Source organism: Tenrec ecaudatus, chromosome 10 (genome assembly GCF_050624435.1).
Source record: "Tenrec ecaudatus isolate mTenEca1 chromosome 10, mTenEca1.hap1, whole genome shotgun sequence".
Classification (NCBI taxonomy): Eukaryota; Metazoa; Chordata; class Mammalia; order Afrosoricida; family Tenrecidae; genus Tenrec; species Tenrec ecaudatus.
The window spans coordinates 147,498,440-147,521,935 of record NC_134539.1 but is presented as its reverse complement, the minus strand read 5'-3'; the positions used below and the strand labels follow the sequence as shown (position 1 = coordinate 147,521,935).

Below are 23,496 nucleotides of genomic sequence, written 5' to 3'. Positions count from 1 at the left end.
TGTTAATGTATATGATTTACATTGACCACATATAATTGTATTTCTTTGCTGAGGAAATGACGTGGGTGCCACAACTGACCTCTTCCAGCTACACAAGGGGGAAAGAGACTCACGTTCCATACCAGCTCAGTGCTGATTCCCACAAGGCAAGTCAGACATGCTTCCACTTTCCAACCTCTTTTACCCTACTCTGTGAGTAAACATCTCTTCCAGGGCACTCTACTCTGCTGCGTTCAATAGTCCATTGCAAATTGCCACACAGAACTTGCAGACAGTTCTCACAATTATGGGGGTTTACTCAGGATGTTACAAATCAGGACCCAAAAGGAAGTAATCTCTAATATGTGTAGAAAATTTCAACACTTCAATAACAAAAAACCCACAATAATTCAATTAAAAATGGGGAGGGGACCAAGCACACATGAAGAAATGCTTCCAATCATTCTCCATCACAGAGATGCAAATCAAAGCAACAGTGAGATGCGGTCTGGACCCAAGCATGAATGGCTGCATCCTCTTACACACGTTCTGTACTTTTCCATCTAGGTCCTAATATGTGTTGCAGTAGCCACACAAAACGCAAACAGTAGTCGTTTTAAAGGGTTTATCAAGAAGTTAACAAGTTATCATGGAAGTAAGAAATGGTGCGGATAAGTTGTTTATCAGGACATGTTACAAAGTTCTTTCAGGAGTGGTAATACATGCCCAAAGGACATGCCACCCAACTATAAACCTCAACCCAAAGGCATTCAGCTCAAGCTCTTGTAGGTTTACAGACCCAGATCTCCAAACTTAAGTGCCCAGAGACACCTCACTCCAGTAAGCCACAATCTGAAGGACTCCTCTCCACCTCCATGAGTCAGCAAATCCAAACTCCTGGAAGTCAGCGCCCATGCCTCAGCTTGAAGACACTTGGCTCTGCCTCCGTGGGTCAGCAACTCCAAGGCCTCCAGTTCAGTGCCCAGAGGCACTGCCTCCACAAAAGAGTCTCCTGCCCCAAAGTTCTCAGCTTTACTTGCGTTGTGGGCTGGGGAGTCCACCCTTGTGCTTTGTGCTCCGACTCTGTCTGTTTGTTTTTTTCCACTGCTCTGTCGTCACAGCTCTCTTCTGGGTCAGGAGGATCATTGCACAGAAATCTTAGGATTCAGAAGATGCATTTTCACTTCTGAATCTCACTGGTAGAGAGATCCTCTCTCCTGCTTCATGGAGGGCTTATTTTATATCCAGCACATTGACGCTCACATGACTCCTGTTAACAATTACTCACACATGAATCTTAATGAGTGCCTGCCCCCCACCCTCTTACCCAGATCCTTAAGGTAAAGGTCGCTTGGTGGAAGTTATGGAGACTGGTAGAGGAGCCACATTAGATCATTCACTGTCCCAGCGACAGCAAAGCTCAAACAAAGCAAGAGGGCAAATACTGGCAAAGGCAGAGAGACTGCAGCCTTCATACACTGCTGACGGGATTGTAAAATGGTACAACCACTATGAAAAGCAGTATGGTACATCCTTAAAAAGTCAGAGATAGAAGTATCTTACAATCCTGTAATCCCACTGTTAGATATATATCCTAGAGAAATGAGAGCTGTGACATGACTAGATAGATATATGCACACACCCATTTATCATGACATTATGCCCAATAGCAAAATGATGGAAACCACGTAAATGCACATTGACAAATGAGTGGATAAGAAAATATGCATACACACAATGAAATACTGCAAACAGTTTAAAGAATAATGATGTTTGGGGAACACCATATAATGTGGGAGAACCCAGAGGACATTATGCTGAGTGAAATAATTCATCTCCTAAAGGACAAATACTGTTTGAAACCATTATTGTAAAAAGACAGAAGATTTTTATACAAAAAGAGACTTTCTTCCATCGTTGCAGAAGCAGGAGTAAATAACCAACAGCAAGATAGGTGCATGTTGACTTGGGTGAAGGGGAAGCAATAAGAGAGGGAAGTCAGGAAAATATGATGAAGGTAAAGGCAGGCACTGGCGGCAATACACACATTAAAGGCAACACAGGCACACCTTGCTATATAACCATCTTTCAATAGCAGTAATGCATTAATGGATGCAGAGATAGACATGCAAACTAAACAGGTGTGGGAAACAGAATGGGACCACATCCACAAATATGTAGGTTTGGTAGGATATTTCTACATCTGCTGCAAATATATCTGTGAATACAGTAGAGCATATAGGGACAAAGGTATGAAAACTTAGCTATAATGAAGTTAATTTCTGGGCTTAGAGCCTCAACACCATAGTTTTGGGGGCACAACAAGGTCAGATAGCTTAACAGTGCACAAAGATAATGTTCCGAAGCTCACTTTGTTGAGTAGAGTGACTGGAGTTATAAAAAAGCTCCCCAGTGGACATCTAAGGTGTAGCTATTGGTTTCTCCCCATCTGGGGCAAAGAAGTGTGGAGATATTTAAAGACATATGAAAATAGTCCAGTGGACTCATGAACCTTGAGATTAAAAAGCACTAGATGGTGCCTGGTAACCACTATCAACTCTGAAAAAGTTCACAATAGAATGTTTTGGACTGAGTGGGAGAAAAAGTGTCGAACAAAACTCAAAATCATAAAAAAAAACAAACCCAGGCTTATTGGTTGGATAGAGACTAGAGAACCCCTGAAATTGTGCACCTTGGTCACCCTTCAGTCCTGCAACTGAACTCGCCCTCAAGGTCCAGTTTTCAGGCCAACAGTAGACAACTGGGGAGATATGTAAGGGGAGGCATAACCCAAGAGCGATATACACTCCTTAGAATAATCAACCATTTGAGATGAAAAGACCATTTACCCCAGGACAAAGCTCATTGCTACTGACTAGGAAAGAGGGAGGAATGGAAACAGGTAAATCGGGGGTGGGGGTGGGGTGGAATAAGTGATGAAATCAGTGACGTGAAATGAAATGTGTATGAATTGTTAAATGGAGCACTGACTTATTCCATAGACCTTTACCCTATTCACAATAAAATATTTTGAAATATGGCATATGGTTGTGCTTTTACTTTGTTGTTTTCTCCTTAAATAGATTGATAGAGAAAACATGGCTACTGCAATTAGGGAGGTTGGAGTTTGGAGACAGACAAGAACACTTTTATTGAAGAATTACCTAATTAAATGCAGGACTAAAAAAAGTAGTGTTCAGGTAAGTTACATGGTTATTTTCTTAAGTTTTGTTATTCTTTATTGTTTTGATAGGTTCTATGGATTCATTTTGCTCAGTACAATTTTATTTTTATAAAAAAATTAATGCTGTCTAGTCCATTCTAAATCATAATAACCTTTAATTTGCTTGTAATGTATAATCTTGTTGTATTTGCTAAAGAAAAATAACCGAGTTACTTAAAGTTTTCTTAATGGTAAAAACTTGAATAGTGATTCCTGAATTTAGTTAATTTCCAATATCAATGCTTAATTTTGAATGGTTCGGCATGCTGTTCCCAAGCAGGTATTCCTACGGGCTAGCATTCTATGGAAAACTTTAGCGGAACATGATTCTATAGATTTATTCCCTCTGTACTCTCTACTTAATGGTCTCTGGCTGTATTTTCTATGATTACTAAAGTGATGTACTGTAAGTATATATTAATTTTAAAGTTAAAGTGGTTAAATAAGGTAAGAGTTTTGATTAACCAACTCCTAAGAACTGTAGTTCATCTGATATTAAGAAAACAAGTACATAGCAAGGTGAAATAAAAGTTCATGTGTCTTGGCGATGTCCCCTCTCTGATACATACCACACCAGAAGACAATACTGGGCACACACGGTGGGGAGTTAGTCCAGTATGAACCCCCCAGAGTGGGGCGAGCCAAGAAGGGAATATAACAGATCAGCAACGGGAGCAAAGCCAAACCACAAAGCCCCGGAGGAGCCCTCACAATACACTTCAGACTTAGAGGGGCAGGTCCCGAAACCCCCCAGGGCCAGTGTGGAGATAGCCATAAAGGTCAGGGGACAGGCCTGGAATTATGTATGCTTGTTTTTGCTAGTTATTTTTTCCCTTTTTACACAATCTTTTGTTTTTGTTTTGTCTCCATTATTGTTGGTTTCCCTGTCTATATAAGATAGGCAGGGGAAACAAGCTCGAGGAGAAAGCAACAGGACTGATGATTCTGGAGGGACTTGGGGGGAAGAGGAGGCGTGGGAAGGGAATGGTGAGCAAACAGTGCCAAAGACAGGGGAACAACTAGGGAATTAAAATCAACAGTGAGGAGGACATAGAAATCCCGGGGGTGTTGGAGGAACAGCAATCTAGCTGAGAGGAATTACTAAGAGGCAGAAGAAGGGTGAGCACATGGTTGGGCAGGAGGATGGTAAAAGGAACCAGGAATAGATCTAGGAAACAATGCTATGGATAGAGGTATAAATAAAGGTGTGTAATATGTAAATACATTAATTCATAAAAATAGAGGTATTGGCTTATGTCCATATATTTATATGGCAATACACAGAGGTCGTGGACGAACTTTGGGCCTCTGCTCAAGCCCTGCCTCAATGCAAGAATACTTTGTTCTAACAACCTGGCATTCTGGATGCTCATCCTCCTGATCACTGAAGAGAAAATGGATAAGCAGGCAAATATGAAGAAAGCAGATGATGCCCGGCTATTAAAAGATAGAGTGTCTGGGGTCTTAACGGCTTGAAGTTAAATAAGCGGCCATCTAACAGAGAAGCAACAAACGCACATGGAAAAAGCACAGAAGCCTGTGTGATCATGAAGTGTGCAGAGAAGGGGAGGGAGAGGCAACTGATTGCAAAGACTGTCAGCCCTCTCCCACCAACCCAGGGGGACAAACCACAGAAATCCGTGGAGGAAGGGAGACAGTGGTTGGTGTAAAGTATGAAAATAATAATAATTCATAACTTACCAAAGGAGTCACGAGGGTGGAAAGGAGAGAGGGAGGGGAAAAAAGAGGAGCTGATTAACAAGAGATCAAATAGAAAGTGAATGTCTAGAAATTATGATGACCACATTTGTACAACTATGCTTGATACAATTGATGTTTGGATTCTTATAAGAGCTGTGAGAGCCCCCAATAAAATGATCTTTATACATAAAAAAGTTCATGTCTCTTAAAGTGGAGAATGGAATTGACTATTGCTTTAGAAGTATAAATTTAGGAGTCTGCTTTCTAACTCAAGACTCCAGGAAAGTAATTTTTATAGTAAGTTACTTTAAATTTTATATGAGAAAATTTAGTATAAGTTACATCAGTAGTCTAAGATATTTAACTATTAGCTTTCATATCACTTGTAATGCAACTGAGTTGGAAAAAATGTTAGTATATTTAGGGAAAGGGAAAATTACCTAGTATGTCTGATTAAGTGAGATGCTCAACACCCTGTTTGTTTTTCCCCCCAACAGTTTTATTGGCATTTAGTTTGCATGTCATACAGTTCAATAGTTTAGTCATTCTATCCTGTCCAAGAGAATTGTACAATCAGTACAATTTTAGAGCACTCCAACCCCACCCATAAGTCCCCCATGGTTATATCGCCTTTACGATGAGTTTTGCAATCTCAATCCATTCTGATGCTCACTCCCCCCTCATGCCTTCATTACTTACTCTTGAAATCCCCCTTCCCTCCCTATCACCCACCAAACCCCTGTATTCCCTATCCCTTATATCAGTTATTATCATTATGCATCCACTCCTCCTGCACTTCACAGCGGGAGACCCAACAGGAAACAATACAAAAACCAAAATTGGACTAAAGGGGGTAAGGATAAAGTCATGATGGTACGAAGACAAAAGTACAATAATGCATAAAAAGGAAAAGACCCCATCAACATTTTAAATTTTCCGTCATTGAACCAGTAAGAGATATTTGCACCCTGAACAAATTCAGGCCGCGTCTTTAGGGTGGTCAACTGGCCAAGTGTAGAGTTTGATCCAGCATAATCAAGATGACAGTGGTCTCTGCCTAATACTCTCACCTGTGGCTAGAGCAGACCTGCCAGTGACTCCGTCTGACTAGATAGTCTGCAGAGGGTTTGGACTCCCCCCCCCCCATAGCCCTCCACAAATTTCTTAATTTTAGCTGTGATGCTTTTTTCTTCTCCATATTCATATTTTTAATTGTCAACTTTGGATCACACAGGCTGGTCAGCACACTGTTTCTTTGGGGATTGAATTGCTTTTAACTAAGGTCTTTTTGTAATTAAGAAATCCATTACTGTTGGATTCAATTCACTGTGATCCCATACGACGATCCTATAGAACTGTCCCATAGGGTTTCTAAGGCTGTAAATCTCCCAGGTGCAGGCGGCCACGTCTTTCTTCCATAGAGAAGCTAGTGGGTCCAAACCACTGACTTTTTCGTTAGTAGCACTGTGTTCCTCAAGCTCCTTGTACTTAAGGAAGGAAACCCAATTTTTCTCTTTTTAAAAGGCGTTAATTGTACCATTGGCTTAGGAATCGTGATAACTTTTTCTGTCAGTGTCACATCTTGTAATTATTGTTTCTTTCCTTTCCATAGGAGATTCTTTTCCCATTATTTTTTTTATTTTGGTTAATATTAATTAGCATGTTGCATCCGAATAAGAAATATGACGAAGTGCCTGACACAGAACTTAGCCCTATGGACAAATCTATCCTCTCTAACCTAATTCTTGGATACACTCCCGTGACTAATATTACAAGGAACATCATGGAGAAAGTGTCTACTGATCACCTTCTTGATGGTATTGCGAGCTTATATTTATATTTTATCCACAACATGATGCCTCTTCAGTATTGATATGATTGTTTGAAAGGTTCTCTTTCATCCCAATACAGCTTTATAAATGTGTTAAAATAACTCTGCTATTTTATGTTTCTCATGAAATATATATCATGTCTTCTTGGCAGTCAAGGAATGCATGTGTATCTTCAAATTTTATATTGAAGCTTAAACCATTTATGAAATATTCACATATAATTTTATAGGTTAATATATTGATAGCCAATTTAATTTTGATTCTGATTTTTGTGCAATGATTAAGAAGCTAGAAACATAAATAATACTCTTAAAGCAACAATCTTCCCCAGCTGTCATTTCTTTTTGTGGTGCTAACTGGTAGAAACTGAAGAAGTACTTAGTGCTGGGGGTGATTATGGCTAACTGCCTATGCCTGCCTTTCTCAGTGTTTCTACATTTCACATGGAGGCAGCAGGAGAGCATAGCGAGCAGCTAAGTTGTAGGGTCAGCTCACCAACGTTAACAGTTGACTATAGCACAGACATAGACCAGGTGTATGATGTGTGGACGGACTTCACTAACCTTTCAATTCCATTTTTACAGTTATAGTTACTGAAGAATATGCAAATGAAAAAGAACTGGTAGTATCCAGTGTGTCTAAGTCCACCAATTTTGTGGGGGTGGTTTTCAAAGACTTCATGTCCTATGAACTACGTTTCTTTCCTGACAAGATTCCCGTTTCTTCTATTTATATGGATTCAAGAGGTAAATAACCCTAGTGAATAGTGTCAAATTAGTCCAATGCTTGTCTTTGCTGCCTCAGTGTTTAGGCAAAATTTGATGATTTTCCACTTTGGCATTTTCAGCTCTTCTTTGTTCAGACAGGCAAATTGTCAGAGCAACATACATCCACACACCTATATTTCCTTTAGCATCCACAATATATTTTGTGAAATAGGATGGTATGCAATTTGGAAGTAGTTCAAATATGTGGGATCAGTGCCAACACTGCTGTGCTCAGGTACTATGTGAACCTGACTCTGTTGGCCACCCATGGCTGCTACACAGTCTCAAGGGCTAAGCTTGGCCCGTCCCATCCTCTGCTACATGCTTTTCCAGTCTTCCTGTCACTCCCATGCTCAGTGGCCACCACCACAAAGGAGCTGCAGCCTCAGGCCTACAGGGTCATGTGTGTAGGGTGTCTCTGCTGAGTGGGGCAGTGGCCTTGGTGGGACATACCCCTTAGTGGCTTTGGTGGAATCTGTTCAGTTACTGTATGAGACCAGTGCAGCAAGACAGGCAGCTATAGATGGGAATCCCACCCCTCTCCCTCCCCCCCCCCCCCCAGCTATTGCTACTCATGGCCAGGGTGATTGTTAGACCCAGAGAACTGGTAAGAGATGTGTTGGATCTTGGGATCTCAGTGTTTAGGAATGTATGTTGCTACATCTTGGTCTCTGATAAAGATTTAACTCTATTGTAACTTTGTTGTTCTTAAGTGTCATTGAGTCATTTCCAACCCGTAGCAACCCAATGCACAGCACAATGAAACATGGACTGGTCCTGTACCGTCCTCAAAATTGTTGCTATGCTTGAATCCACGGTGGAAGCCAGTGTGTCCATCCATCTGATTGAGGGCCTTCCTCTTCTTCGCCTCCGCTCCACTTTACCAAGCATGGTGACCCTCTCCAGCACTAGCGCATCCTGACAATATGACCAGCGTACGGAAGACAAAGCCTTCCTTGCCTCTGAGGAGCACTCTAGCCGTACTTCTTCCAAGACCGGTCCGCTGCTCCTTTGAGCAGTCTGTGGTATTTTCAGTATTCATTACCAGCACCACAAGTGGGGACCCAATTCCTGTGTTGTGGTCTGTTCTCAGTCTGGAGGCTCTGCTGACAGCTGTTCACTTTGGGTGACCCTGCTGGCATTTGAAATCCCGGTGATACTGCTTCCAGCATCACAGCAACACCCAAGCCACTGAAGCACTACAAACTTAGCACAATTGTATATGTGGTCTGACATTGCCTAAAAGGATGATAAGCAATGCATACCTACCTATGTATAAAATATTTCCTATATACATATACATAATAAAAATATTTTCACGTCAATCTTAATAATGTATAGATTTTATATAAAAAGTAATAGCAAAGCATGACCGTGTCTTAAAATGATTTTTAAAATTCCCTATTTTTCAATGCAGTTATTATCATATGGATTTTACTATCAACTATAGATCTGTCTTTACAATGATAAGGTCTTATAGCCATAAACTTTATTAATTTTGCATATGAAACATGGAAAACAGCCCTGAGTGCTTAAACTTATAAAGAGCTATTTTCATCAGTCATCTCACAACTCTTTCCCTATAGCTGGCTGTTCAAAATCGTGTGATGCTTCTCAGTACTGGTCGTCCGGGTTCACGGTTTTACAAGCATCCATAGATGCGGCTATTATAGAGGTAAATATGATAAATATAACGAATACTAAGCCACATTTTAGTAAACATGTTCTTTACAATAAAAATTGTTTTGACTGATATAAAATATGTAAATCATAACTCTTTTACACTCCTTCAAAAAACTGAAGAAATCATTTTATAATTCAATGTTCTTCTAAAATTCACTTCACTTGATTTTTAAGGATATGACTGGTAACTTACAATGGTGGTAGGTAATATTCATGAAAGACCTATCTTTATAGACTTTACTCCTGGAATACAAATTAATTACATAAAAATTTGAATAACTTAATTTTTATAATTGTAGTGGTCGATTTTATTTTTTGTTTAAAGTTATTTAGTATTTATTTGCCAAAGACTGCTTCTTAACTAAGATATGTCAAATATTAACTCATTTGAAGCTTGAAAAAACTAATTAGGTATTGTGATTTTGTCCATTTTATATTTCAAAGTGAAACATAGCATGATTATGTTTCTTTCAAAGCTAAATTGTGAGTTGTGCCTTGAATCCTTTCTCAGTCATACTGACCCTCTGTACAACAGAATGAAATATTGCCCTGTCATACACTGCCTTTATCAGTGCTGCTGTACTTAAGTCCATTATTGTAGCCATTCTGTCCGTCCATCCGGCTAAGTGTCTTTCTTTTATTAAACTGATCCGCTTTACCTAGCATGATACCCTTCGCCAGGGCTGATCTCTCCTTGTAACGTTTCCCAAGTATGTGAGACAGTCTCGCCAGCCTCACTTCTAAGGCGCATGCTGGTTCCTTAGATTCCTTTATTTGTCTGACATTTTATAGTATACTTAATATTCTTCCCTAACAGCATAATTCAAAGGCATCAAATTGACTAAGTAAACTTAGTTTTTTAGTAATTGCGAATCAGGGATTTGAATGATGGCTTTTTGCCCCCAAATCTGTGCTTTTAAAATTATATCTTGCTGTGTCTCATATTGTATATAAATATTGTAGTTAGATTCTAAAGACATATTTAAATTTAATCTAGCTTTTCACATTATCACATAGGAAAACTAGCCATGATATTTATTTCAAAAATTCCAATTTTGTGCCTGGACAGGATAGCAGTAAGAATGACGTTCTCTTAGAGTTCAAACAATTCAGATTAAGCTCATGCCTCAGTCTTCAATAACTATATGAATCTGTTTGTAATTTATTAAAGTCCAAAATAATGTAATTTAGGTGCTATATATGTAGATCTTTATCTCTGTTAAACTCCATGTTTGGAATATACAGGAAGAGTGATAAAACTGGAATCAAGACATGAGCAAGAGTCCCATCTCTATTAATTGTTATGTGAATATTGAAAAATTACTGGTGTTATGTAGTATAATGACTACAATAACATTTTAATTGACAGGGTAGTTGTAAGAGCCAAGTAAGCTATGTCTGCAGAAGTGTTTTATAAACCCTTCAACATGCTATAAATGCATTATAGTTAAGCTGTTGATTTTAGGTGCCATTTAGATGCTTTCAACTCATATGAACCTTGTGTACAATAAAATTAACCGCTACCTCGTCCTGTGGCATTCTCAGATCACACTAATTCAGTAGATAAGATGTTAAGGCAAAGACAGTTGTCCCTGAAGTTTTGGAAGCCCCCTTGTTAGGTGTGAGAGCATGTATTTGTGTTTTGGCCAGAGAACTTCACCTCCACAGTGCAGATCCAAACACTGGATGAATAGTCAGAGCAGAACCGGTATCGTTTTAGGAATTCAGTTCCAAGATAGGATCACATCTGGTTAGCATGACGTGACATAGTCTTGATCTTCTGCTTATGTGGAATAAATACCTTTCCACTGCCATCAAATCGATTGCCATGAGTAGCCGCCATTAGAGAAGAGTAGAACTGCCTGTGTGGCTTTCTAAGGCTGTGAATCTTTAGGGCAGTAGGAAGCCGAAACGTTTTGCCTCCTGAGCAACTGATGAAGTTGAACTGCTGACCTTACAGTTATCAGCCCAGCCTGTAACCCACTTCCCCAGTGTTGCTGTTAGACTCTGTCGAGTTGATTCTGACTTTGCCACGAGGGCTCCAAAAAGAAGGAAGCGCTATTAAAGAGCACGGTATTTAAAAGAATATGTTTTGAATAGCCATTATTCCAAGGCACGAATAATCATTAATTAATGTCGCAATTTTATAGGTGTATATTTTTATTAAAATGAGGATAGTTGCTTAAGATAATAGCACAATTAAAAATATTACTTAATGAGCATTTAGACACTACTTAAACTTTAGGCTTTATGGCATGCCCACAGTATGAATTAAAAGCAACATTTTACTCTGTGTCATGAGAGTTGGGTTAATCACTATCTTTCAGTTTTATATAGTTTTTGAGGGTTGTATTTGTACTTAGTTATTGGATAAATTCAAGGTCTGGGGTCAGAACTAATTTAACTGAGTGTGTTTACATTTTCTTTGCAGCTGAAGACCAATATTTCTGTTTGGAAGGAGCTGGAGTCGACTAAAGCTATTGTTATGGGAGAAGCGGCTGTTGTAGAAATAGATATCTTTCCCCGGGGAGTAATTTTAATATACCTAGTTATAGCATTTTCACCTTTTGGATACTTTTTGGCAATTCACATTGTAGCAGAAAAGGAAAAAAAGTTAAAAGAATTTTTAAAGATAATGGGACTTCATGATACTGCCTTTTGGTATGTTTTTAAATTTTCTTATTTAGTATAATTAACAGTTGTGTTATATATCAGTAAATCTTGAAGATTATAATTTTGGTAGGTCCTTAACATAATCTTGATCCTTTTTTGTTACCATCATTACCTTTGCTATGGAATTCCAAACTAGTGAATAAAAACCAGGTTTCTACAACTAATTGGCCTGTTTCTTATATAACCAGTAAAAACCCAGCCAGCATTTGGCATCCAGCAGATCCTGACTTGTCAGAACAGAAGTTGGAATCTTGGAGTTCCCTGTGGCTGACTCTGGGAAGTACACAGCCAGGCATTTCTTCTAATAAGACTCTGTGTGCATTAGAATAAGCAGTCTCTGCGTTAATAGTCAGGTGTATTGGCCATTTATACCAGTATAGTCTGTTTTCACACTTTTTATACATAGTTCAATATTAGTTCATTTTTACTACTTTATGTAATGGATTCACAGTGTAAAATGTTTTCTCTGCTCATTTTCTTAGCCTGTCATTTTGCAGGTGGTTGACTTTTAAACTGAGTTGTGTTATATAAGTATTTTGTGGGTAATTTAGCTGGATTACCTGAGACAAATCGATCTCTCAGTGCCTTGGTATTGTCGCTGTTAAGTGATAAATTCACATTTGGTAATTTAGGTATCTTCCTACGTTACTAGTGATTTTAATATTGACCACAAAAATCATAATCTGCTAATGTGAAAAAATAGAAATGAAACAAAATGCAGATTCTTCTTGCTATCTAATAGTAGAAACCTTTCATAACCCAAAATGGTGTAAAAGGAAGAAGCAATTAACATTAACTTACTTGTGAAAAATTTTGGGTTGCTCCCAGATGCAAAAACTAACCTACCCCACGATACCAAATAACCTGAATAACAATTAGGTAACTCATTGCCATCGAGTCAAATCTGCCTCATAGTAGGAAGCTAGAAGTTAGAGTAGAACCGCCCCATAGGGTTTCTGAGACTGTACATTTTTATAGAAACAGAGTACTTCATCTTCCTCTGGTTGAGTAACTGCTGGACTTAGAGCCACTGACCTTTCAGTTAACAGCCAAATGCTTAACCACTGCACCACCGGGACTCCTTATATAACACAGAAACTTACTGATGCAGTTCAAGCTGCGGTGACTTGGTGCTGAAGTGCTGAACGTACTTCCTGGGTGGAACCTGGTGATGCCACTCTCCCTGCTCCTCCTCGTATAGGTACGGCCTCTTCAACAGCTTGTTACCGCTTGGATGCTGTATTCTAGTTCGCTTTTGGCCTTTTTTCATAAAACTGAAAATCCTCTTCAGATTCTGTTTAGTGGAAACAAGTTCTGATATCTGCCTTTAATAAAAGGTGAGAAGTAGAGGTGAACTTTCATAATCCCAGGGTGACCTGTACAGTAACAATTCCCTTGAGCTCTGAATTGAAAAGGAACTTGAGAAAAGGATAGTTGATTTATTATTGATCTTGCTCTCTCCTAGTGTAAAGTTAGTAGTTCTCCTGTTGATTGTTCAGGGAGTTTTTACTGTTGATAGTAACAAAAGCCAAGAAAGGTTTCACTGTAGCTTGTGTCCTAAGGAACACCATTAAATTGGCTCATTAAATTATTTTGTATTGAAATAAAACCAGAGGTTGTCAACATAATGGAACATTCCAGAATGTTAGATTTGATATTAATCACAAACTGCTCTTAGTTAGTAAGGTTTTCTTTAACTCTTGAAAGATAATTGCTTTAAAAAATCATTTTACTGTGGGCTTGTACAACTCTTATCACAATCCATCCATCCATCATTGTGTTAAGCACATTTATACATTTGTTGCCCTCATTATAGAATACATCTTTTTTTTCAAGCACATTTGTACATTTATTGACCTCATCATTCTCAAATCTACTTGAGCCCTTGGTATCACCTCCTCATATTTTCCCCTCCCTCCCCAGCCCCCTCCCTCATGAACCCTTGATAATTTATAAATTATTATTATTTTTCATGTCTTACACTGTCTGATGTCTCCCTTTAACCACTTTTCTGTTGTCCACCCCCCAGGGGGGGTTATATGTAAATTCTTCTAATTGCTTCCCCCTTCCTACCCCACCTTCCCTGCACCCTCCCAGTATTGCCACTCTCACCACTGGTCCCGCAGGGTTCATCTGTCCTGGATTCCCTGTGTTTCCAGTTCCTATCTGTACCAGTGTACATCCTCTGGTCTGGCTGGATTTGTAAGGTAGAATTGGGATCATGATAGTGGCGGGGAGGAAGCATTTAAGAACTAGAGGAAATTTGTATGTTTCATTGTTGCTACACTGCACCCTGACTGGCTCTTCTCTCTGCGACCCTTCTGTAAGGGGATGTCCAGTTGCCTACAAATGGGCTTTGGGTCCCCGCTCTGCACTCCCCCTCATTCACAATGATAGGATGTTTTGTTCTTTGATGCCTAATACCTGATCCCTTCGACACCTCGTGATCACACAGGCTGGTGTGCTTCTTCCATGTGGACTTTGTTGCTTCTGAGCTAGATGGCCTCTTGTTTACCTTCAAGCCTTTAAGACCCCGGACACTATATCTTTTGATAGCCGGGCACCATCTGCTTTCTTCACCACATTTGCTTATATGCATCCGCTTTGTCTTCAGTGATAGTGTTGGGAAAGTGAGCATCATAGAATGTCAGTTTAATAGAACAAAGTGTTCTTGCATTGAGGGAGTACTTGAGTGGAGGCCCAATGTCCATTTGCTACCTTAATCCTAAACCTATAAATATATGCACAGAGATCTATTTCCCCATCATCATATATAAATGTATTTACATATGTACAAGCCTATATTTAGACCTCTAAAAATGCCCTTTGCCTCCTAGCTCTTTCCTCTGTTTCCTTTTTTCCTCTTGTCCCACTATCATGCTCAGCCTTCATTTGGGTTTCATTAATTCCTCATGGTTACATTCCCCCTGTTCAAACCCTACCATGCCTCTTACACCCTCCTTGCCACTGAGTTTGGATCACTTGTTGTTCCCTTGTGCCTGGGTTTGTTAACACCATTTCCTTTCCCTCTCTTCCCTCTCTCCCATGTCCCTCCAGAACCTTCGGTCCCTTTGTTTTCTCTTCCAGTTTGTTTATCCAGCCTATCTTATCTAGATAGACCTGCAGAGAAAACAATATGCACGAAAACAAGACAGAGCAAAACAAAGCAACAAAAGAAAACAAAACATCAACAAAAAACCAGTGCCCCTCAAAAAGAAAAGCCTGTAAATAGTTCCAGGTCTGTTTGTTGACCTTTGGGAGTGTTTTCCAGTAGAGTCTAATGGGGTTCCATTTCCATATTACATTACACTTTCTTGCAGTTGAGCCAATAGTGTATTTCCTTTACTTAAAAGGAATATTAATTTTCCATACCTAAATGTGTTGGGCTGCAGGTCTGCATGGTCTGCAGTTTGAAACCACCAGCAATTCCTGGGGAAAAGGACTGGGCTTTCTTCTTGCATAAAACAGTCATAGTCTCAGAAACCTACAGGGGGTCCCATGAGTCAGCATTGACATGGTGGCAGTGAGAGAGCAAGGGACAGAGGATCCTTGGTGGCTTAGTGGTTAAGTGTTGGGCCGCTAACAGCAAGGTCACAGTTCAATACTACCAACCTGCTCCAAGGGAGCAAAGTAAGGTTTTCTGCTCCCGGAAACAGTGTATAGTCTCTGAAACCCACAGGAGAGATGGTACCCTATCCTATAGGGTCACTGTGAGTTGGAATTGACCCAATGGCATTGAGGTTTTGGAAACAGTGAAATAGATCAAATTAATGGTAAGAATGAATTGACTAAAATTAAGCTGAAGTTTTGTTTTCTTGTTGTTGTTAAGTGCTTTTAAAAAGTTTTTAACTGAATGCATTTGACCACAGCTGTACCGGTATTCTCATTTTAGGCTTTCCTGGGTTCTTCTGTATACGAGTTTGATTTTTCTCATGTCCCTGCTTATGGCAGTCATTGCAACTGCCTCTTCATTATTCCCTCAAAGTAGCTGCTTTGTGGTGTTTCTTCTTTTTTTCCTGTATGGGCTTGCATCTGTAAGTATTTGAATTTGAAATGGAAATAAGGAACTGTGAAAATCATTTCATTGCCATAGCAGAAATATTTTTGTTACCATTTATTTCTTATAAAAGTCAGTTTTTTACTTGGTTAGTGAAAAATGTTTTGTTTCATTGAACCTGTTTCGAACCTGTTTATTTTTAGGGGAAGTATGAAATAGGCTCAGGTTTTAATTTAACTTGGTCTCATAGGTGTATTTCACATTAGTATTCCTGTGATTCTTTTACTACCGTCATCTGCTCATGTGTGTACTGAAGACTCTCCTGCATGGACATTTTTCCTTTGTTCTTATGGAATCTTGAGTGTTTCAATATAACTTATGTTACAGAATAATGATTCGTTTAAGGGTAGGTCTTTTTAAGTATAACTTTCTAGCAAAATTGGTATTCATCTGGCATTTTGGCTGAAAGGTGTTAGTGACCAGCCTTTGCTTAAGTGAATCCAATGATATTTTGGTTGAATTATATCCCCTTACAGATTTTTAAAATGATAAAAATAATTTATGTGCTTTTAGATCTGATTACCTCGTTTTGACCAGTTACGTATCTTACTGGTGCACTAAAGGTAAAAGATGAGCTTTATATTTACGGACTCATTAACTTATGGCCTTGTTCCGCCATGCTTTCCTCTAACTGCAAAGACATGACTGTTAGTGGTTGTGTAGTGGAGAGCTTACCATATTTGCCTTATTATATTTATAGTAAAACATAGCTTTTAGTTTATCTCAGTTTAAAATTTTTCAGTGTATTACTTAGATGAGAATAAAATCTCATATTTGCAAATCACTTTTTAATGCATGCATTTTTAATGTAAGTAGCTTGTTCTCATATGTGAATTAAATGTTTTTTTATCCCAATGTATGTGAACAGTACATTGATCTTAATATTTATGTCTTATAGGTGCTTTTTGCTTTGATGCTGACGCCTCTTTTTAAAAAATCAAAACATGTGGGAATAGTGGAATTTTTAGTCACTGTGGCTTTTGGATTCGTTGGTCTTTTGATAGTCCTCATGGAAAGTTTTCCCAAATCACTAGTATGGCTTCTGTGTCCCTTCTGTCAGTGTACCTTTTTGATTGGTATTGCACAGGTAGGTAATATATTTATCATGCACTCTCTCAGTATTTTCTTTGATCATCAGTTCCATGTACTATGTTCTGGGGCTTGTGGAGTCAGTCTGACTCATAGTGACCGTGTGGCAGAGTACAACTGTCTTAGAGGATTTTCCTTGCTATACATCTCTGCTGTACATTTTGTTTTTGTTTGCTCGTACATCTTACCTCTTCCCACCCACCCCTTAAAAGGTTTTAAAATTTCAGCATGAGAAAGGAATGATATTTGAACACATTTTATATCAGCATTCATTTATATTTTCCCCATTTTAAAGTATTCCACAAAGTTCTCCATTTATAACTGATCATTTCAACATTGTAAAACTGCTATTCATAATGTTATCTCTAATATTACATGTGTTTGGCTTCTCTGTGGCTCATAACCCTTTTGTTTACACTGGCTCAAGTTAACACTAGACTATTTTCATTTTGTTTAGTAAACATAGCATGAGAGTTAAGTGCCCTAGGCCTGGAGACATGCACCTTAAGATGCACATCATTTAAAACATGATCAAAAGTAATTGTTGTGAAAAACTTTTGTTTCTATATTTGTTTTCTTGAACATTCCCATTGCTGATTTACTAGATTGTTTAATCTGTTAAAAGCCTTGTTTTTTTTTACTTATTGTTATTCTGGAGATAAGAAATAATTAGAAGTTTAAGTGGCATCGACTCTTGCTTGTTTTTATTATTTTCTTATAGTGAAGTTGATATTTCTATTTTTTAGGTCATGCACTTAGAGGATTTTAATGAAGGCGCTTTGTTTTCTAATTTGACGGAAGGCCCATATCCACTAATTATTACTCTGATCATGCTAGTACTTAATAGTATCTTTTACGTCCTCTTGGCTGTGTATCTTGATCAAGTCATTCCAGGTATGCAGGTGATTATTGCAATTTGTTTTAAAGTTGTTTAATTTTTTTTGCCTTCTATAGAGAATAGCCTAAGTCATATTTATTGTTAAGGCTCTTAATTCAATTTTGGCTGAGTATTTTTTTAACTTATGCCTCAAACACCACCAAACAGGAGATTGTGTACATAAAGAATTCATTTTGAAAACTTTCCTATGTCAGCCTCTTTTGACTAAAGTTTTACCTTATTCTGTCCATTAGAGCCTCAAACTGTGATGCCATTTGTGACTTCGCTGTCATTCAATTATCGACAACTCCTAAACAAAACAAGCCAACCCACTGCCATTAATTGATTTAGACTCATAGTGATCCCCTAGGACAGAGTAGAACTGTCCCCAACTGGTTTTCAAAGCAGTAACTCTTTCTTTCCTGAAGAAAATGGCCACACATTTCTCTTATATAAGAGGGGCTGGTGGATTCAAACCACCAATCTTGTGGTTGGCAGTTGAGCACTTTAACCACCGTATCAAAAGGACTACTTCCAGCTCCTACAGATGCAGTAATATTACATATACAGCGATCTTTTCTTTTTCTCACTTTCTCATTACTTTGTCTGTGTTATAGACCTGCACTTCTTACTTGGTAATTACTAGCCACTTTGTGGTTTTTAACATTTGCAGTAGGGTAATCTAGATGGATTAACATTTTATTTTTTTCAGTAGCAGCAGCCACATTTCAATTGCTTAGTAGCCACATATGACTATTAGTTGACATGTAAGACAATGTAAATCTAGAACTTTCTCATCACCAGTTCTATTAGGCAGTGCTAATAATTTAGACCCTTGCAATACCTCTTACCTAGTTTTCCTACTTCAAGACCATCAATGAGATGGATTGACACAGTGGCTGTAACAATAGGCTCACACACAGCAATGGTGAAGATGGTACAGGACCAGGTGATGCGTCAACGTGTTGTACATGGTGCCTCCATGAGTCGGAACTGACCTGATGGCACCGACAACCACAGTCTATCAGAGCATTTATCACTCGCTTTAATTAGGATAATCACCTGCTGAAAACTCTGGTGGAGCTATCCCCGGAAGTAGGAACTCAACCTTTGTAGTACTTCTGTATATTTAATCTCTTATTCTCATCCTCTCCTTTTTTATTATACCTTACATCTATTTTTTTTTTGCAGTCTTACTTACCTACTTACACACATTCTAATAGATCAGATTGTTTTCAGCTCCCCATAACAGAAAACCTTTCGGATCAGCTTAAACAGGAAGAAAATTAATTGACTGATTTACAGGGAAATCCACAGATTGGGTGAGATCTGGGCTTGGGTGATAGAGGTCAGTTATGTATTCAGAGATCCACTTTTGTGGGTGCTTTGCCACCTTTGTCTCAATCTGGCACGTTTGCTCTGCTGGAGGTTTCAAGCAGTGGTGGGTGTTTTCTTTGTTCCACACCTAATAGAAAAGGGTGGGAAGTCCCTCTCCTAATGAAGCCAAGTACTAAAAGGTCTTCCCTCTAGTTAGGATCAGTTCTGAACCACGTGGTCATCTAGAAGTGGAGAAGGATGCACACACATTATTTAAAATTTTTTTCAGGGAAGCTTTAGAGTTTTTTTTAGGTAATGAAGAAAATGGATCTATGCTGCATTGGCAACAATCATTTTCCACCAAACCTTCGTAAATCTCTCACTTCTTTCTCGTATCCATGTTGCTCTCCTAATTCTGAATGCCTTTCCTAAGAACTGAATCCATTTTTCTAAATACCACCTTTTTTCCAAAGCTATCTGCGATAGTACCCATTCAGGTCTTCAGGATCTGTCCGTAGCTAGATAGAAACTTTTCCTTTTCTGAACTCTTGTTAGTACTCTTCTGACACGTGTGCTGACTTTATATAATGCGTCTTAATTTATCTCCAGGTTCTAATGTGCACTGCAGTGGCTGCACAGGACACACAGACAATATGATGAAAGGCTTTATTCAGGAACTTAACAAGTTGTAATGCCAGTGAGAAATGCTCAGGGTTGAGTGATATGTTACAAAATATTCTCAAGTACGTTAGTACATTCCCGAAGTGCACATCTCTATAAACCTCAACCAAGACAGCATTCAGCTCGTGGAGTGAAGTGCCAGAGGCACCCTATTTGAGAGGAAGGTCAAGTACCAAAGGCACTCAGCTCCACTCCTGTGGGTCAGCAGTAATTAAATGCCCACGGTACCCCACTCCGTAAGCCAGCCTCCTGCACAGAAACACCCAGCTTTACTTCCTCAGAGGGTTGGGAAGTCCATTCTGTGTTCCATGCGCTGGCTGCTGGTTCGGCTGCTGCTCTTTTGCTGGTATAGTTGTCCTCTAGGTCCAGGAGGTTCATTACAAAGGGATCTTGGGTTCAGAAGGCACATTCCACTCCTTCCTCTTGTTGGTAATGGGATTCCTCCTCCTGCTTCTCAGAGGACTCCTTGTAGACACAGCAGGATGGTAACCCAGGGAATCTTATTTGCAGTTACTCATAGGTGAATCCCATCACTGTCTTCCCCAGCCTTCTTGGTAGACTCAAGCAGGGAGGAGTGGTTTAGTGGGAGCTTAAGGCTTTAGCTAGAAGACCCACATTTAATAATTCACTGCCCCTGAGCATGCCTCACATTCTGCATTGTGCTGTAGCCATAAATTGTAAGTTTAGGACAGAGTGACTTTATGACACAGTGTGTTTTACTCACCTTTAGAGGCCTTTGAACTCACAGCAACTCTGAAGCGATCCATGAACTAGGAGTATTTGTCAGTAAAATGTAGATTTTAGCACAGTTATGATTTAGTACTCTCTTCACATCTAAATTTTAGATTTAGGTTGTCATGTTTCAAATACTGCCTTTATTGTGATTTAAAATTAATCTTCAGAAACAAAACTTATGGTAATTCCTTTTTTGTTTACTCTTGTTCTGTGTTTTTAATTTCCAGGTGAATTTGGCTTACGAAGATCATCTTTATATTTTCTGAAGCCATCATATTGGTCAAAGAACAAAAGAAATTACAAGGAGCTATCAGAAGGCAATTTTAATGGGAGTATTAGTTTCAGTGAAATTGTTGAGCCTGTTTCTTCAGAATTTCTAGGGAAAGAAGCCATAAGGTACGATGGACTCGAGCAAGTTTGGTATTACAATTGCTGATAGAATCTGCCACAGTTTAATTAATATATGTACCTAACACAGGAGCTTCAGTAGACACTTGTCTTTAATTATTAAAATCATCTTTGCAACCATTCAGAAGTTACTACTAGGTTTGAAATTATGTTTCAGTGGAAATATTTACAGCAATAAAACCCAGTGCTTATACAAATAAGCTGTTAAAAGTTTTCTCCAGAGGAGCTGATAGCCAGAGCCCAAATAGAAAGTAAATGTTTAGAAAATAATGATAGCAACATATGTGTAAAAATGCTTGATACAATTAATGTATGGATTGGTTTTTTAAAATTGTTTTAATAGGGGCTCATACAACTCTTATAATAATCCATACATACATCAACTGTGTAAAGCACATTTGTACATTCATTGCCCTCATCATTCTCAAAACATTTGCTCTCCACCTAAGCCCCCAGCATCAGGTCCTCATTTTGTCCCCTCCCTCCTCGCTGCTCTCTTCCTCATGAACCCTTGATAATTTATAATTTATTATTTTGTCATATCTTTCCCTGCCCGACATCTCCTTTCACCCACTTTTCTGTTGTGCGTCCCCCAGGGAGGAGGTCACATGTAAATACTTGTAATCGGTTTCCCCTTTCCAGCCCACCCTCCCTCCACCCTCTCAGTATCGCCACTCTCACCACTGGTCCTGAGGGGTTCATCTGCCCTGGATTCCCTGTGTTTCCAGTTCCTATCTGCACCAGTGTACATCCTCTGGTCTAGCCAGACTTGCAAGGGAGAATTCGGAACATGATGGGGGGTGGGGGGAGCATTTAGAAACTAGAGGAAAGTTGTATGTTTTATTGTTGCTACATCGCACCCAGACTCTCTTATGAATTGTTCTAAGAGCTGTAAGAGATCCCAATAAATTGATCTTTTAATTAAAGAAAAACTGGATAAAAACTTTTTAAAAAAGATTTTCTTCATTATGTAGATTGAACATGGTTAAATATGGACTTTAATTTTATTCATTTTTACTTTGTCTCATATTAAATTGATTTTTGCTAATTATAGACCCCTAAAACATTATAATTGAAATTTCAGCTAATTTTTACAAAGAAACCTAATATTATTCCTTGTTAGATTATGCAAATGATAATGATGAGGGAAAAGAAAAGAAGTAAATGAAAAATTAGAAAGATGTTTCACTTTTAAATTAAAAATGTATGTATTCGTATATAATCAAGGGGAGAGCTAGAAGACTTCCGATGTAGTAATTGGACCAGTGGTCCGCCTTCCCAGTAGTAAAATATGAACTAACTACCAGAATTTTGCATTAAAAATGATCTAATATCTACAGCAGAAGGAGGGAATTCTTTGATGTTTGTGGACAGTTGTGCTGAAATGAAACAGCAGTAAATTTATATCCCTCGTAACTGATATAATAAGGACTTTCAATTAGAAGTCAGAGTATCAGAGATGAAAAGGAAATCCACAAATTGCCAGAGCCAGTGACTTCATTTCCTGTCAGCCATTGTCTTGGCGTGAAATGACACTGACTGAACGACACGTACACTGGAGATTGGTTATAGGGTGCAGATACTTTAATAAGTATTTTCAATAATATTATAATTTACAGCTTTCTTTGATTCATTGTTTTCATTTATTGCTACTATTAAACATAAATACAGTTATACAAATGTTTTGTATATATAGGTATACACGCTTAAAATTTTCTCTAAGTACTTAGAGTAGGAAACTGTTTTGCAGAATCAGTGGTATTCAGAAGGCATACAGAAAGAAAAATGAAACTGTGGAGGCTTTGAGAAGTAAGTACCTGTCTTAGTATTCAGTCCCAAGTGCTAACATTGCCAAAAACATGGAAAATCATACATTTCTTTTGATTTTCGTTCATTTAAAAATTGTTTCATCTGTTTATGTGAATAATATGATAAAAATAACAAGAGTCACCCTCCATCAAAGTAGTAAAATCAGTGATCTATATGGGAAATATGCTACTATGAGAATTCCTAAGTAGGTGAATCATGTACTTTATTCATTTTTGCAAGGAAGGCTTGTGTTCTAACCTTGCACAGGGCTTCTCAACCTTCACATTCCATGTGGAGATTTGCTGCATGATAATTTTCTGTTGTGGGAATGCACCTGAGAATTGTGGGCTGTTTGCCAGCAACGCTGACCTTTACCCATTTGATGGTAGTAGAGTAGCAGCCCTCCCCCAACTGTGGCAACTAAAAATGTTTTGAGTTTTACCCCAGTATTTTCTTTTTAATGAGTTTTATGATTTCTGTCCTCATATTTAGGTCTTTCATCTATTTAAATCTGTTTTCATATATGTGTGAGGTATGGTTCCAGCTTCATTCTTTTGCATGTGGAAATCTAGTTGTCCCTGCACCATCCATATGTCAAAGAGATTGTTCTTTACTGGAACCAGGGCTTATTTGGACATACCATCTTTAGCATTCAGAATGACTAA

At 38.6% G+C, this 23,496-nt stretch overlaps 1 protein-coding gene across 1 annotated transcript in view; it reads left to right on the top strand.

Moving 5' to 3' along the window:
• The window catches only part of ABCA5 (ATP binding cassette subfamily A member 5), a 96,437-nt gene that overhangs the window by 13,774 nt on the left and 59,167 nt on the right, over positions 1 to 23,496 (top strand). The window contains exons 2-11 of the mRNA XM_075562150.1: positions 3,063 to 3,179; positions 6,516 to 6,720; positions 7,320 to 7,481; positions 9,089 to 9,177; positions 11,617 to 11,846; positions 15,751 to 15,892; positions 16,814 to 17,002; positions 17,751 to 17,898; positions 20,842 to 21,010; positions 22,773 to 22,831. Of these exons, the coding sequence (XP_075418265.1) occupies positions 3,078 to 3,179; positions 6,516 to 6,720; positions 7,320 to 7,481; positions 9,089 to 9,177; positions 11,617 to 11,846; positions 15,751 to 15,892; positions 16,814 to 17,002; positions 17,751 to 17,898; positions 20,842 to 21,010; positions 22,773 to 22,831 (1,495 nt within the window). The 5' untranslated portion in view covers positions 3,063 to 3,077. The remainder of the gene's footprint in view (positions 1 to 3,062; positions 3,180 to 6,515; positions 6,721 to 7,319; positions 7,482 to 9,088; positions 9,178 to 11,616; positions 11,847 to 15,750; positions 15,893 to 16,813; positions 17,003 to 17,750; positions 17,899 to 20,841; positions 21,011 to 22,772; positions 22,832 to 23,496) is intronic.